Genomic DNA, 16281 nt, shown 5'->3' on the forward strand with positions numbered 1-16281 from the left:
TTTGGGGGAAAGATTGAGTCAGTCTGTTGGGAAAGAGAACAACCATCCTTTGTCTAATATGAGCTGTTTATTTGTAGGGATAATAAAACTGAGGTGACATGAGGAGCTGGTTCAATAGGACGGATCAGGTGGATGTAATGCATTATTAATGTAAGATGATATTTTCCAGACGGCAACAAACAACCGTTTCTGCTGTGTGTCTACATATTTGGTGTAGGAGGTTATGAAAATGTTTTCCCTCTTAATCCCAACCGAGATTTCTTTCATTATTCCTCCCAGGGGGCAGTATTCCTGGAAGGTGTCACGGTGAAAGGCGTCACACAGGTCACCACACAGCCCAAACTAGGCGAGTGCCAAAGGATGTGTCAGGAGATGACCGAGTGGAACAAGTAAGAAGCTTCTTTTGTGTTTCCTGCTGCTCCTCTGAGAAAAGGTGTGTGCATGCGTTAGCATATGTGGGTGTATTGTTTTTTTTTTTTTTTAACCCCCATCCCGATACTGACAGTTTGAAACAGGCGGTAGAGTCAGGAATAGATTTTTTTTCTTCTAAGAGTAAAAATGCAACCGCAGCTTTTTAATGAAATGGAAGCGCCTCGGCTCCACTTCCTCGCCTTGTCTTAGAAGAGGGAACAATCAACACTGTTTCCATTTCCCACTGTCTCCTTTTACCTGTATGAGTGGTGCTATGTTTTATTGAACACCCATCCAAATGTACTTACCCACACGTGCTGTCGCAGGTGCTCAAAGTGCTTTTTTGCTCCATGTTTTTTTTTTTTTTTTTTTTTTAAACCTGCATCTACCTAGCTAGGTAATGTTGGTACATAACAAGCATGCATTCTGAACAATTAATTCAACAACCGTCAGGGGAAAATCAGCACTCACTCACACATCAAGGCAGGAACCACCATGAATGTTTATTTTAATTGCCCAAGAGTGTTATAAGGCACAGACGCACTCGTATCGGCTGCACCGAATGAAACCAACACTCGTAAGTCAATAATTCAGGTTGTTTTCAGGTTGTGACATTAAAGGGGAACTGCAATTTTTGGGGGGGGGGGTTTGCCCATTATTCACGATCCCTATGTGAAACATGAACCAATTTCTTTCTTTTATCTGTGCATTCTAGTGTGTGAAAATGTGTTAATATGAGCTAGCTAAGGCTGCACGGCCTCACAGCTTTGATTCCACCCTCAGCCATCTCTGTTTATTATATGGAGTTTGCATGTTCTCCCCGTGCATGCGTGGGTTTTCTCCGGGTACTCCGGTTTCCTCCCACATTCCAAAAACATGCTAGGTTAATTGGCAACTCTAAATTGTCCATAGGTATGAATGTGAGTGTGAATGGTTGTTTGTCTATATGTGCCCTGTGATTGGCTGGCCACCAGTCCAGGGTGTACCCCGCCTCTCGCCCGAAGGCAGCTCCAGCTCGATAGGCTCCAGCACCCCCGTGACCCTTGTGAGGAAAAAGCGGTAGAAAATGAATGAATAAATGATTTTATACTATATCTTGCCTTTGACGTCCATCTAGTGGAGATTCCGCTTCATTTCCTGAAACACACGATAGCCGAAGTGTGTGTTTCCTCAGTGTTGCATTTGGCTTTCAATGCCTCGATGTAACAAACGTTATTCTCCAGTGTATCACCATCCTCTGTGTGGAGTATAGTGGAATTGTTTAGAGCCACATTCAAGTGTATAATTTCACAGCATGGGATTTGATTACGTGTTTGCTGGTGTGTATGTCAGCAGTGGCACTGGGGAGGTAAATGTCCTATATATTGTTTTACCTTCTGGGGCACAAACACAGTCACATTTGGGAATTTGACTTTTTGAGGTCTGTACTATAAAGACAAACAAGTTCTGCCTTATGTTTGAACTGTTTTTTTAATTAAACAATTCCTATTCAGTTAATAAATGTTTGACGATGGCGGCAGTTTGACCCTGAATGGATTAATTCAGTGTCCTTTCTTCCTGATGGAGGTTGCAATTGTGTCTTGTCGGTGTCCTCAAATAAAACTTCCTGTAGTTTAGCATTAACAGGCAAATAAAGAACCACAAGGTCATCATCTCATCTTCTGGTTCAACCTTACCCGTTAAAGCTTCTCATATCATGGAGACTAAAAGCCTAGAAGTGAGATGAATGTATGTTGTGGATACAAGATCATGGTCATGTAACGAGTATGTTCCTTTTGATCACAGAGCTGGTTTTCCTGGTGCCCAGCCTGTATCAATGGATAAACAAAACCTATGTTTCCTGGAGCAGAATCCATACAAAGTCAGCTGGAAAGCTGATGGAACACGGTGAGTCTTTTACTTTTCTTGGTAATGAAGCTGCATTCTGCTTGGATCTTGTGGGGCCATACTTGAAAACATGGCTGCCGTGATTATTAAACTATTATTTGTTTTCCTAATAGCAAATACGTACCTTGTTGTAGATAGAACATATCTAAACCCGTTAATGTCAATCCAGAAGCACAACTAGTCTATACAGTCTTTTAGTGCATCTCTATTGGCTGTTCACTACCAAAAACGTATTTACTGTATTTTCCGGACTATAAGTCGCGACTTATACTCCAGAGCAACTTAAAAATGAAAATATTTATACACTATATACCGTATTTTCCAGACTATATACCGTATTTTCCAGACTATATACCGTATTTTCCGGACTATACGCACACTTTTTTCATAGGTTGGCTGTTCCTGCGACATATACTCCAGAGTGAAAACATTTATATATCATTTCATAGACAGCCACAAGAGGGCACTCTAGACTTTCGCACCGATATCCCCTACTCCTTAACAATTAAATTTTAAACAGTAGACGTTAGCTTATAAAGACAACTTAGAACCACAGAACACAAACGCCCCCCCCAAAAAAGAAAATCATATTCTGCAGACTACAAGCTGCAAGTAGTGAAATTTGCAACTGAAAACAGTAATGAGCAGCAGAGAGAAAGTTTGGAGTTAGTGAGAAACTTGTTAGGGAGCAGAGGCTACTCTTACTACCATGAAGAAAACAAAACAGGTACTGTACTTAAAACTGTTTTTGTTACAAAAACACTGGACATCTTTTCTGTTCATGTTTATTATTCATGTAGCTGAATAAGCATTGTGTTAGCATATCTTACACCTATTCAGCCTGTTCTATATTCTTTTATTCATGTTAGAACTTGCCTTCCAAGATGACGTAATGTCTGTTTTGGTCAAGTAGTTTGTCAAATAAATTATCCACAAAAATGCGACTTACGTATGTTTTTTTTTTCCTACCTAATTATGTATTTGTGGCCTTGTGCGACTTATACTCCGGGAGCGACTTACAGTCCAGAAAATACGGTATATGTTTTTATCAACCTGAACGCTCTGCAAAAAGAGGTGATGATGCAACTGCATGCGAGAAGAGATCATGTTTGGTGCAGTTTTAAGCCGTAAAAACAGCCAGAGCTCGGCATACATCTCTCCCGTTTAAAAAAACGACTCCACGGCAACCAGTTCATGGTGCTATATTATAAAAAAAAAAAATTACTTTCATGTAAAACAACCATTTTCTGTCATGTTTGTTTCACAAAATGGCTATGTTGCTGAAACGTACCTATGTTCTAGTGCTGATTACTAAAGAATGAAAAAAGGTTGAAACCAACTGAAAGAAGAGTCTAGTCTGGCTCCTGGTATATACCTTGTTCATATAGCCCTAGAACGCAATATTCCGCGTGCAAATCATCCAAATCATCAAGCTCCTTTGGGGCCAAGGGGTAAGTTTATTTCATATCCGGTTGACGTTCTATTCTGCAAAGTTGTTAATTAGGCTTCATGGCCATTAGTGAAGATGGAGGTGACTGCAAATGTAATGTTTCTCATTTGTGTTCAATTACTGGCCTGCGTGTAGCTAATCAACCTGGAATGGCCTTTAGAGATGTGGCCAATAGACTGTTAATTTGGCTTCCGCTGATGCAGACTCACGTTCAACCAGTCGTCTAATCTATTACTATTTACTGTTTATTAATAACTATTTACATGACGATATGTGCCAAGTGAGTAACTGTGGAAATTTCTTTTTCTTCTTTTATGTCTCCGTTGCCAAAAGCAAGAGCAGAGGAACATTTTTTTTAAATGTACTGTTGAAACACTCTGGAAAAAATGTGCCGTGTACTTGTAAATGTTTCATGACTGCAGTCAATTTCACAATTGTATCGCTGCTTTAATTTCCAAAGAGAGACCCGGACTGATTGATGAGTGAGACCTCCAGGCTACAAATGTCATTAAATCGGTGTTGTCATCTGAAACTTCCTAAAAAAAATGTTGAAATAGTTACGCGCTCTTTTTTCTTCTGTCTGGTGGCTGTGAGCTGGTTATCCCCTGATATTCTTGGAGAGCTGTTGAGAACAGAAACAATATACTAATATGTCAGGAATGGTGTATATGGGTATGAGTCATCACGCCAAGTAGGATATGCGCATTAGACTCAGTTTCTGTTTCTGTTGTGTCAGCTCCATTCTGTGTCCAGAAAAATGTTTCTTTCAATGCTGACAGGCTTGCTGCTATTGTTCTTTATGTTTTCTGCCTTAGCTCAGTTTACAATATTTATCATTATACTTGTAAATAGGGGTATAACAATACTTGTATTCATAATCAGATAACAGAACTGGACATCAGAACTGCATCATTTTGCCGGGCTCAATATATTGACATTTGCCAAACGCGTGTCTGTTTTCGTCATCCATCACCGGTGGTTTCAGCACTTTGGCGCATTTGTTCCATAGAACAACGGCATGACCGGAGTAAGCTTCTGGGATCAGACTCAGTACCTACAAATCAGAGGCCATGGTTCTCAGTCGGAAAAGGGTGGTGTGCTCCCTCTGGGTTGGGAATGAGGTCCTGACCCAGGTGGAGGAGTTTAAGTATCTTGGGGTCTTGTTCATGAGTGAGGGAAGGTGGGAGTGTGAGGTCGACAGACGGATCGGCGCAGCCGCGGCAGTAATGGACCGTCTTCGTGGAAAGAGAGCTGAGCCGGAAGGCAAAGCTCTCAATTTACCGGTGGATCTATGTTCCCACCCTCACCTATAGTCATGAACTTTGGGTCAGGACCGAAAGAATGAGATCGCGGATACAGGTGGCTGAAATGAGTTTCCTTTGTAGGGTAGCTGGGATCACCCTAAGAGATAGGGTGAGGAGCTCAGTCATCCCGGAGGGGCTCAGAGTAGAGCTGTTTCTCCTCCACATCGAGAGGAGTCAGTTGAGGAGGCTTGGGCATCTAGTCCGGATGCCTCCTGGACGCCTCCCTGGTGAGGTGTTCCGGGCATGCCCAGCCGGGAAAAGGCCCCAGGGCAGACCTAGGACATGCTGGAGGGATTATGTCTCACAGCTGGCTTGGGAATGCCTTGGTGTCCTCCCGGTGGAGCTGGAGGAGGTGAAATCTGAGCTTCCCTACTGAGACTGCTGGAAAAATCGATGGATGGATAGATCTGCCCACATTCATTTTATTATAAAAAAGTCATTAAAGTACACAAAAGCTATGGTTATGGCGTACTGTATCTTTTAGTACACTACTACTTGTAGATTAAAGGAAGCTGACATAGAGGGTGTTTGCTTTGGTTGGTCTCTCTGTGGTTGCGTGCAGTTGGTAACGTTGTGCTCATTTTGGGGAGAGTTGTTATTAATTGGCGTATGTTGACAAAAAATTATTTTATTCTTGCTGTGAGAGATGAGCTCTTCTAATAGGTCTGATATTTCTTTATTCTCAGGAGCCCACACATTGGACATGTCATTTTTAATTCAATTTTGTTGAATCGTATGCCCTGCTACCTTATTAGTATTATGCCTGAACCAGTGTTCCTTTTTTGAATTCATCTAGTGAGTAGTAAAAGCTTTCAGAAAAAGTATGAGATGTGTGAAATTGAATTTGGACAAAATAAAGAGGAACCAAAAAAAAGCAATATTGAAAATGGACTATCTATTATTGCATTGTTAGGAGTTTTTATTCCCTTGGGGAGACCGATGGGAAAGCCACTAAAATAGTCAGGACCAATTATCTATTCATTATAAATTCTGAAACATCATTTGGGATATGTCGAAACCTTCACATGATTTATGTAATTGTAATCTTGGGTCTGAACTGACAAGCTATCGGATGAAAATGTTTGCCTCGGTCTCTGTTATTGCATGTAATAAACTGGCGTTTTGCATGGTTTCTGCATGTAAAACTATAATTGTTCTATATTAAAAGTGTTATGTGTTAACATTCTGGGGGATCTGGAGTGGATGAATTGGATTTACGTTGGAGATATTTTTCATTGTATTTTCCATACGATTTTGTTTTCCAAATGCACCGTTTTGAACGGATTAATCATAAAAACCGAGGTTATGCTGTTTCCTGTAAGAACTTACCAAGACAACTTTGAAAGTAGCAACGTACATCTTAAAGACCAGTCATATTCTGCCTTCTAACGGGCCTTGGAAGGCTTGCAAAAGCTAATTTGTATTGTGAATCATCTTGCTATAAAACCTTCTGTAACTGTTAAATAGGTTTGAAGCCTATTACTCCTGTGAGACTTTAAACAAACAAGTTTGACTTTATTAAAGCGCCATTAACAAACACCACCAGATGCACTTGTTACCTCAACAATAAGGACACATTTTATTTCCCTAAAGGGTTGTCCAGTTTGGCAATAAAAGTACTGCAGTCAATGCTTGGTAAGGTAAATACCGTATTGACCTTAATATTATACCACAACTCTTTTTCAGGACACATTTGTAGATGTTTTTTTCAATATCTGCGAAATAATAATTGGTAGATTACAATGATGACAAGACTAATTATTCTGATTCATTGAGGCTACAAGTATATGTAAGCCCTGACTCATTTGGGGAGGAGTCATTTGGCGCCACCTGATGGTTTTGCGTGTGTGAATATTTACACCCAGAATACTGTATTTTTTTTCATAATGACTTTACACAGGCGACCGAGTGGTTAGTGTGCAGGCCTCACAGCTAGGACACCCGAGTTCAATTCCACCCTCTGTGTGGAGTTTGCATGTTCTCCCCGTGCATGCATGGGTTTTCTCCGGGTACTCCGGTTTCGTCCCACATTCCAAAAACATGCTAGGTTAATTAGCGACTCCAAATTGTCCATAGGTATGAATGTGAGTGTGAATGGTTGTTTGTCTATATGTGCCCTGTGATTGGCTGGCCACCAGTCCAGGATGCACCCCGTCTCTCGCCCGAAGACAGCTGGGATGGGCTCCAGCACCCCCGCGACCCTTGTGAGGATAAGCGGTAGAAAATTAATGAATGAATAATAATAATAATGAATGATTTTAGACTGTCTTGCCTTTGACGTCTATCTAGTGGAGATTCCACTTCATTTCCTGAAACACACGATAGCCCAAGTGTGTGTTTCCTCAGTGTTGCATTGGGCTTTCAATGCCTCGATGTAACAACCGTTTTTCTCCAGTGTATCACCATCCTCTGTGTGGAGTATAGTTGTTTAGAGCCACATTCAAGTGTATAATTTCACAGCATGGGATTTGATTACGTGTTTGCTGGTGTGTATGCCAGAAGTGGCACTGGGGAGGTAAATGTCCTATAGCTGTTTTGACTTCTGGGGCACAAACTTTTGTAGTCTGTACTATAAAGACATAAACAAAAATAATGAAATACTGAGATGAGATGTTTTTATCCTACTCAAATGTTAGTTTTTTGAGTGATCTTGGTTTTTCCATTTGTGTGCTTTCTCATTTTATGTTGTTTTTCCCCAAGGCTGTTTCATTCGGATGTGAATGTTATTAGGACCTGAGTCAGATATGCTTTTGGGTGCACTTGGGTGAAATATCACAACCTGGCCATTAATTCAGATATGCCAGGTTTCTCTACTAGATTAGCTCACATGAGAATTGAGTTTTCTCAAGCTATAGTTGGTAGGATTTAAATGATCTTCACAGTCCTATGGTACCAAAAATGTGAGACAAGACACATTACAGTCTGTTGACTGGTCTTGGTATTGGGGTCACAAAACCCCCTTTTTTTCCACAGGAGGAGGGTGGATGCAGGGTTTACAATTCCAAACCCAATATGGTGATTTAATGTGATCTGACTTGTTGGAAAGACGTCTTAAGAGAGCAGTCCTTCACACTACTACTACTCCTTTACTGCTAATGATGTGCACAGCTACTAGATTTTGATTGTCGTCCTCATCTGTCAGTTTGTGCCACCGGACTTGAACAGGGGGAAGACGGCATCGTGCCTCATTAAGGATGAAGTGCTCTAGGGTTCATGGAGACAGCCGCAGCAGGAAGGGGCACAAACTCTTGTGAGAGCGTTTTATGATTGGTAAAAATACTTTGTCGGATGATATTATACTGTAACTCTATTAACTCGGATATGAATACGGTGAAATCATAATGAAGAGGAGGACACCTGGGAGTAAGAAGGCATTAATGGTCACCCACTGTGCTATTCTGAACATACTTGACAGCGTTAGAGCCCTCATTAGACGATAGAGGGGTACTATTTAACTGAAATACTGCGGTGACTCTCTCTTGTCTCTGATAATCTCAGCGGTCTTTTTGAGAGATTAAAATTACCTCATCTATTTGTCAAAAGGTTTCTAACATTTGTTTTTGATGCTTTGATCGTGTTTCTACACCCACCATATGCCTCTCAAAAAAAAAAAAAAAATAACAAAAAAGTGCAGCTATATCTGCCCAAAGCTCCCAAGACACCATTGATTCTTTACCCTCCTACCTGCCTGCTTCTAGGAGAGTTGCGGACAGCCCTGTTTGATGTCTTCGAGTCATGATTCGTATAGACGTTAGGAGTAATACTCACCTTGAGAGAAGCATTTCAATAAATAAAAAGCCTGTTTTCAGACAAATTTGTACCTTGGAGGCCCTTGAGCATTCCAAGGCTAAATGAGCCTTATACTTCCTTCACCGTCTTCTGGGTCTTTTCCAATCGGATGCGCCCAAGAGGCACAGTCGTCCCATGCCACCATTGTTTTAAGTTGATTCTTCTTCGAGATGGGGCAGCAACTCTACTCAAAGCTGCCCCCAGCCATCGTATCCCTAAGGGGAAAAAACATGAATAACATGCACAGCTTTATTGAGCCATGATTCTTTGCAGCACTCCATTCAATTATATTTGATAAATCATTTTGGTTTTTTAATATTTTTATTAGGTTCCAACTTTTCTTAGGTTGAGTTCAAACTTGTTTTTAGGTACTTTGGTCCAGGTTAAAAAAAAAAAAGGTTCAAAGTCTATGCAGGAAAAAACATGCAGAAAGTAATATAAACAAAAACAATAACCATGTTTACATGAGTTTTTTTCTCTTTCCGAATGACCTTTTCAAAAACAATGGTATACATGGAACGGAATATTCCAGTCTCCTGAATCTCCAGAATAGTCAATGGGGCATGCGCAGTTGAGTGTAAACATCACGTGATTCAGTTTTTCTTTCACTTGTTGGATTCCGTATTGCAAGTTTTTCGTCCGTCCAGTCTTGAAATTTAGTTTGGATCAAAACTAGACTTTCCGCAGACATCCAGTGCCGATTGTTCGCCTCCATTTTTTAAAACTGAAGAACGTCTCGAGCGGCATGTTACGTCATATCTGAGCACGCGATGAAAGGATGCACCCAAATGGACCAAATGGTTCAAAACTCCTCTATTGGCATCAGAGCCCTTCCCATGAACGTCCTTTCCGGTCAACAACAGGAAAAAAAAATAGCTGTAGCTTTTTTGTCTTTATGATTTCACAAACCCTATCACATCATAGGAACTCTACGCCTCCTACCTGGCAACATCCTTCTACCAATATATTCACTATCTCTCCTCTGGACATGTCCCAACCATCTCAGTCTGGCCGATAACTGACTTTATCTCCAAGGTCTCTAACATGTAATGTCCCTCTGATGTACTCCTTCCTGATCCTATCCATCCTGGTCACTCCCAATGTGAACCTCAACATCCTCATCTCTGCTACCTGTCTTTTCCTCATTAGCACTGTCTGTAGGCCAAACAACATGACTTTTGTGGTGCTTGGGAATAGTCTGTACTATAAAGAAATTGGCAAAATGTTGTGATGAGATGTTTTGTCCCGTGTCTGGGTTTAGCCTTTTCAGTGATCTTGAGTTTTCTTATTTCTGCCTTTTCTTTGCTTTCTATTTTCTTATATTGTCTCTGTCCCCAAGGCTGTTTCATTCCGATGTGAATGTTATTACGACACGAGCAAGTTGGGTGAACTATCATGACCTGTCATTAATTCAATAAAAAATGCATGGAGAGTGAGTTCCCAACATGCAGGGGGGCCTTATTTGGGGACAGGGCAAAAGGATTAGTTTGTGATGCGCAATATTATGGGAAAACCGAGACAGTGTACAAAAAACATGGCAAATTTTTGTCGAAAGCTGAATCATATGAAAAATACGTTTTTTCTGCATAGTGTTCACATTCAACTTTTTACAGGGTTATTTAACAATCATTAATGGAAATATTTGACTCCTCCATCATAAATAAATGATCATCTGCTGTGGTATTCTACGCAGGCTAATCTTTGGCACCCTCTCAAGTTTCCAGTGTCGAGCCAGCTGGTATTGACAGGATATTTATCACATCAAATCCCTCTGTGAACATGAGAAGGATTCACAGCAGGTATTAGAGATGCATATCATCATTGGGGAACGTAAATCTGTCTCTTGTCACATGACCTTGTTTACCAAAGGCAATGCATTCTACATGCTTTTGAGTGGGAATGCCTTGAAAGCTCCACACTGTTTTGACAGCATTAATCCCTTATAAGTTCAAGTAGTAAGTAATTAGCCCCTATTTTGGAGTGCATTAATTACACTACTTAACCTTTCAAAATGGCTGCTCATTATGCTCAATGGTTAATCCTGCTTTATGTTCTGTTTGGGATGTTGTTTTTTTTTTCCATCAAAGACCAGCAGGCGGTCTCGGAATGCTAATTGGATTTGTAAGACGTGTGCAATGGGAGTCACCACATTGTTGAACATTTTTACAGTCGAGTCAGGTACACAATGACACACAACAGCTTGGCTCGAAGGACTTTGTAAAGGCAAGTCAAATGCCGTCTAATTGGTAGGGAATACAAAATGATGCAGTGTAATTAGCACTGCAATATTAATCAACAGAAAAGTCACTTGTCAACAAATGAGTCAAATCAGTGACAAAGTACAAAAAAAAATGTTACAGTCTTTGTTGTCTGTCCTGTTCAGTTTTGCTTCTGCATGCATTTAGTTCTAAAGAGCATGCTTTGATAACAACAAAGATCAGATACGGAGGTATTTGGTCGCCTTTTTGCTTTTTCTTAGACAAGATAAAAGCTTTTTGCCTCATTGTAATGGTGAAGGTAGCAATTTGCACATTAAGAGATACACTGTCTTATGTTTTGCAGCTGAGTGGACCTAAAATCTCTTCCAATAGCCCATTACATAAATGGGTTCTTCACACAGTAGCCATTTTGACAGGTCTAGACACAGGTATAATTGAGGAAATGAATTGTGGGTTTGTTCATTTTGGATGTCACAGCTATTTCATTAAGCCAACTTCCAGAAACCGCAAGGTTGCTGTGTGAAGCAGTCATAATTAATGTTATTAATAACATTCGTAGTTAACTGGTAAACAGAATGTTTGTGCGATGTCATGATAACATTAGGATGGGAAGTTGTGTTGTGGTAGCATCTGTTGTGGTAAGGCTGACAAACATGATCGTCTTCATCTTCCCTGTGTTTTATAGTGTTGAGTTAAGGTTTTGTGGTTGATGGTACAGTGGTATGAAAAAGTTTGGGCACCCCTGATAATTTTTAAGATTTTCCTTGAGAAATCACTGGTTGTTGGAATCAGCCATTCCAGTTAAATATGTCATATAGCAGACGAACACAGTGATAGATGAGAAGTTTATAGGATTTACAGAAAGTGTGCAATAATTATTTAAACAAAAGTAGGCAGGTGTCTAAATTTTGGGCAAAATATTAAAATAAATAAATAAATGGTTCTTATAGCTTCCATAAGCTTGGATTCTGGTTGAAGGCATTTTTGACCATTCTTCTTTCCAAAACATCTCCAGTTGAGTCAGGTTTAATGGTTTCCAAACATGGACACCACAGAGATTAGACTCGCCTTTGTATCCTTCCCCTACACCAGGGGTCTCAAACTCAATTTACCTGGGGGCCACTGGAGCTAGGGTCTGGGCAAGGCTGGGCCGCATCAGGTTTTCCAAAAAAAAAACCAAAACACATTTATTAAAAACAGAAAAATATACAAATTTTCTTAGTGCGTTGGTTCCGATTTTCTACAATAAAAGCTCTGATAAAATATTCCACTGTTCTCAGATATCTTAATTTTTATTTTTCTGCACAAAATAAGATCAAGAAATAAATCAAGAATAAAGAAAATCAATAAATCAGTAATAAATAAATATAATAATAATACAACGGCAAATAATAAAAACTTAAGAAACCACATATAGTTGGTGGGTAGACAAATTATTTTCAGATTAAAATAAACAAAGCATTATTAGAGCCCTGTAGACATGACAAAACACGACAATAGTCACATTTATACTCTTTTTATTTACAACATATTGCGCAACTGCAGGGTCTTGAGACACATGCTAACTCGCAAACTAGAGCGCTAGCGACCTAAACGGTAGCCTTCAAGTTATTTCCTTTAAACTTAAATCGCCAAAAACTTACCACTTCCACACGGATAGGGAGGATTACTATTAACAGTTATTTAACCTTTAACATGAACATTAATCAAACGTAATAATTTTTTCTGGGTACATGATACCATACAGCATCCATATCAAACTTGCGCGGGCCGCACTAACATTAAACTTTCATATCAGTGTCCTGCGGGCCACATTTGGCACGCGGGCCGCGTGTTTGAGACCCCTGACTTAAGCCATACAGCTAGTATATCTTCTGTCACCATATTTGAGACCCCTGCCCTACACCATGATGTTGAACACTCTTTGCTCTCGGGTCATTTGACAGTTGTTTTGAGGCTACCATGGTGCTACTCTTCAGAGAAGATGCACTTCTGTTCATGCTGTTGTTCTATGGAACAAACGTGCCAAGGTGCTGAAACTAATGCACCCTCTTCTTGCCTGTTTGGTGGCGGAGGAAGAGGAAAACCCACGCACATACGTGACAAAATATTAAGGCCAAAATATTGCGTTTATTTCCATTAATTATGTGATTGAGTAGTTGACAGGCCTAGCGCCCACAAGACTTTTTTTTTCTCAACAATATGTCTTGTCACAGTTTACAATGTCAGATTGTGATTGTCCCCTCTCTCCTCCCACAGGTACATGATGCTGATCAATGGTAAAAATGAAGTATTCATGATTGACAGAGACAATGCAGTCTTCCACATAGCCAACCTAGAGTTTCCTTTCCGGAAGGATCCAAAGGTCCATCTATCAAATACTCTGCTGGATGGGGTAAGTTTTGACTCTTATACTTTATAATAGTTCTGTTCCGTACAATGCCACCGTCGCTTCTCAAAGTCCTACCAGTCTTAGCCTGGACATGGAACAACATCGCTAACCTCCATACCCTTCACTTTCTTGGTCTTGCTGCTCAGTCTTGCAGATAATTGATGTTGGTTTGCGATGTTGCAGGCTGACGGTTGATCCCATCAAGTAGAGCTGACAGGACAATCATCCTGCCATATCCCGGGGAAATAGCTAATGGAATGTTTTATAGTATTTCTGTCATTCTTTCTTTTTTTTCTCTTGCATTGTAATGCTCAGAAGTCAGTTCCCTGAGCCGACAGCACAGCTGGTGGCGGTACATATTTGGCATAGTTGCGTTGATGATTATATGGAATTAGATTTAACATTCAAATCAACAAGGTTATATTGCGTAGGCACGATACGGCTTGAAGCAATGATGGCATGAAGGGTTTCAACAAGCTATTTCGCTACCTATAGCACACTTTTTTTTATTAAAAAAAACAGCAAAAATCGGAACAGTAGACAACTTTTAAACCGTTTTGGCAGGAACCATAATTCAAAGGAAATACAGCTGCAATAGATGCAGATTCTGGAAAAGTTTCCTGTGCGGGTTATTGTGTGTAGCGGCTCTATAGGACTATAACTCAATACAAAGGGTTGAAAAATTAGCATAAAAGGTCCCATTTTCCTGAAATATAATTTTTTAAAATTCTAATAATTCAACCGCAAGACAGTGGTTAATTATTGAAGAATGGCTATGTAGCAGCTGTATACTGAGTACTCTAAAGTCCAAGTATAATTTCTTTCTATAGTATTGTCCTTTGAGAAGATTTGTTGCTGTGTCCTTTTTTAATACTGTAATTTCCTCACATTAAGAAATGGTTCAACTTCAATGGTGTCATTATTTCACTATTGAGCTTGAAATATTCATTCATTCATTTTCTACCGCTTTTGCTCACGAGGGTCGCGGGGGGGGGGGGGGTGCTGGAGCCTATCCCAGCTGTCTTCAGGCGAGAGGCGGGGTACACCCTGGACTGGTTGCCAGCCAATCACAGGGCACATATAGACAAACAACCATTCACACTCACATTCATACCTATGGACAATTTGGAGTGGCCAATTAACCTAGCATGTTTTTGGAATGTGGGAGGAAACCGGAGTACCCGGAGAATGCATGCACGGGGAGAACATGCAAACTCCACACAGAGATGGCTGAGGGTGGAATTGAACCCTGGTCTCCTAGCTGTAAGGTCTGTGCGCTAACCACTCGACCACCGTGCCGCCCATAGCTCGAAACATACACAGGAAAATGCTCATATTTTATACAACAGCATATAACTTAACGCTATTGTTTGTACTTTGCTCTGACTTTTGTCACAGCCGTCGATTTTTAATTCAAATTGGCTTAACTGTTTCATTCTATTGTCGCCACATAATTTCTTCATGTTTCTGTTCCATTTTCTACATTTCTCTTGCATCCCTTAAGCACAGGTGTGGAGGTGTGCTCGGATTGCTACGAGAACTTCTTTTACCCTTGTGTATGTATCTGTTTATGCTTCTGGCTCTCTGGTTTGCAGAGCGAGGAGATGTGTTTCTCTATTTATAGTGAGTTCTGTTCAAGTCGTGCCGTGTTCTCTGATGGGTTTCATCTTCAGCCCACAGGCACTGGTCTTTGTTTTTACTTTATATTATGTTTAAACCGCAAAATTGAACGCTGACTCACTGTCTGTTTTTTTTATTGAGTGCAACTGCTCAATAATCCACCATGGGGCCAAATAAAATTTTTGTGCCAGAAATTTGATTAAGGAAATATATAACACTATTGGGGGCTGCATGGCGGACGAGTGGTTATTGCGCAGGCCTCACAGCTAGGAGACCCGAGTTTGATTCCACCCTTATCCATATCTGTGTGGAGTTTGCATGTTTTTCTCCGGGGACTCCGGTTTCTTCCCACATTCCAAAAACATGCTAGGTTAATTTGGCGACTCCAAATTGTTCATAGGTATGAATGTGAGTGTGAATGGTTGTTTGTCTATATGTGCCCTGTGATTGGCTGGTGACCAGTCCAGGGTGTACCCCGCCTCTCGACCTAAGACAGCTGGGATAGGCTCCAGCACCCCCGCAACCCTCATAAGGATAAGTGGTAGAAAATGAATGAATTGACAGTTTTTGGTGAAATAAGCAAATATGTAGATATTTTCGCCTCAGTTTGTCTGAAAAAGTATTTTTCCATAAACGTTTAACAGTCGTGCATGGCCACCAGTTTGTTTAGATGTTAAGACAAATTACATTTATATAGCACATCGTCGTAGAAAGAAAAGTATGGGCTAATAAATAAATGATACAACCTGTTCAAAGGATGTATTTCCTTCCATCTTTTTACTTTATATTATGTTTAAACGCTCTACCTCAACATGGGTTCCAAACATGGGTGACTATGACATCATGTCGACTTCCATTGGTCACTATAATGTATTCGTCCATTGCTGTCTGCCTGCTTGATGGTTCACTGCACCAGATGGTTAGCGATGGCAGCCTCTTGGAATTGCATCATTTCTCACTTTCACGACCCCACCTACAAATCACAGCTGCCATTTTTTTGACTTTGTGCTGTCTGCTCAGTGTCGTCTGAGATGTAAGATTGATGAAACACCTCAAAGGGTGCGGCTTGGACACATCCTCAGTGAAGGACCTACGGTCATTGGGTGTTTCGGGTCTTTGATCTTCAGACACCCTCACCTAGGCGACCCAACCGGGGGTGATCAGGCCCCGTTTGTGTCCAAGCAGCGTGCTACTCCATGCGTCTCCCCT

General features: G+C 40.6%; 1 protein-coding gene across 1 annotated transcript in view; it reads left to right on the top strand.

Moving 5' to 3' along the window:
- Positions 1-16281, top strand: part of rngtt (RNA guanylyltransferase and 5'-phosphatase) — an 86812-nt gene that overhangs the window by 8517 nt on the left and 62014 nt on the right. Inside the window, exons 7-9 of the mRNA XM_058056207.2 lie at positions 280-389; positions 2197-2298; positions 13320-13455. Coding sequence (XP_057912190.2) covers positions 280-389; positions 2197-2298; positions 13320-13455 — 348 coding nt within the window. The remainder of the gene's footprint in view (positions 1-279; positions 390-2196; positions 2299-13319; positions 13456-16281) is intronic.

The sequence above is a fragment of the Doryrhamphus excisus genome, linkage group LG19 (genome assembly GCF_037039965.1).
Source record: "Doryrhamphus excisus strain RoL-2023G ecotype Guam linkage group LG19, RoL_Dexc_Guam_v1.1, whole genome shotgun sequence".
NCBI lineage: Eukaryota > Metazoa > Chordata > Actinopteri > Syngnathiformes > Syngnathidae > Doryrhamphus > Doryrhamphus excisus.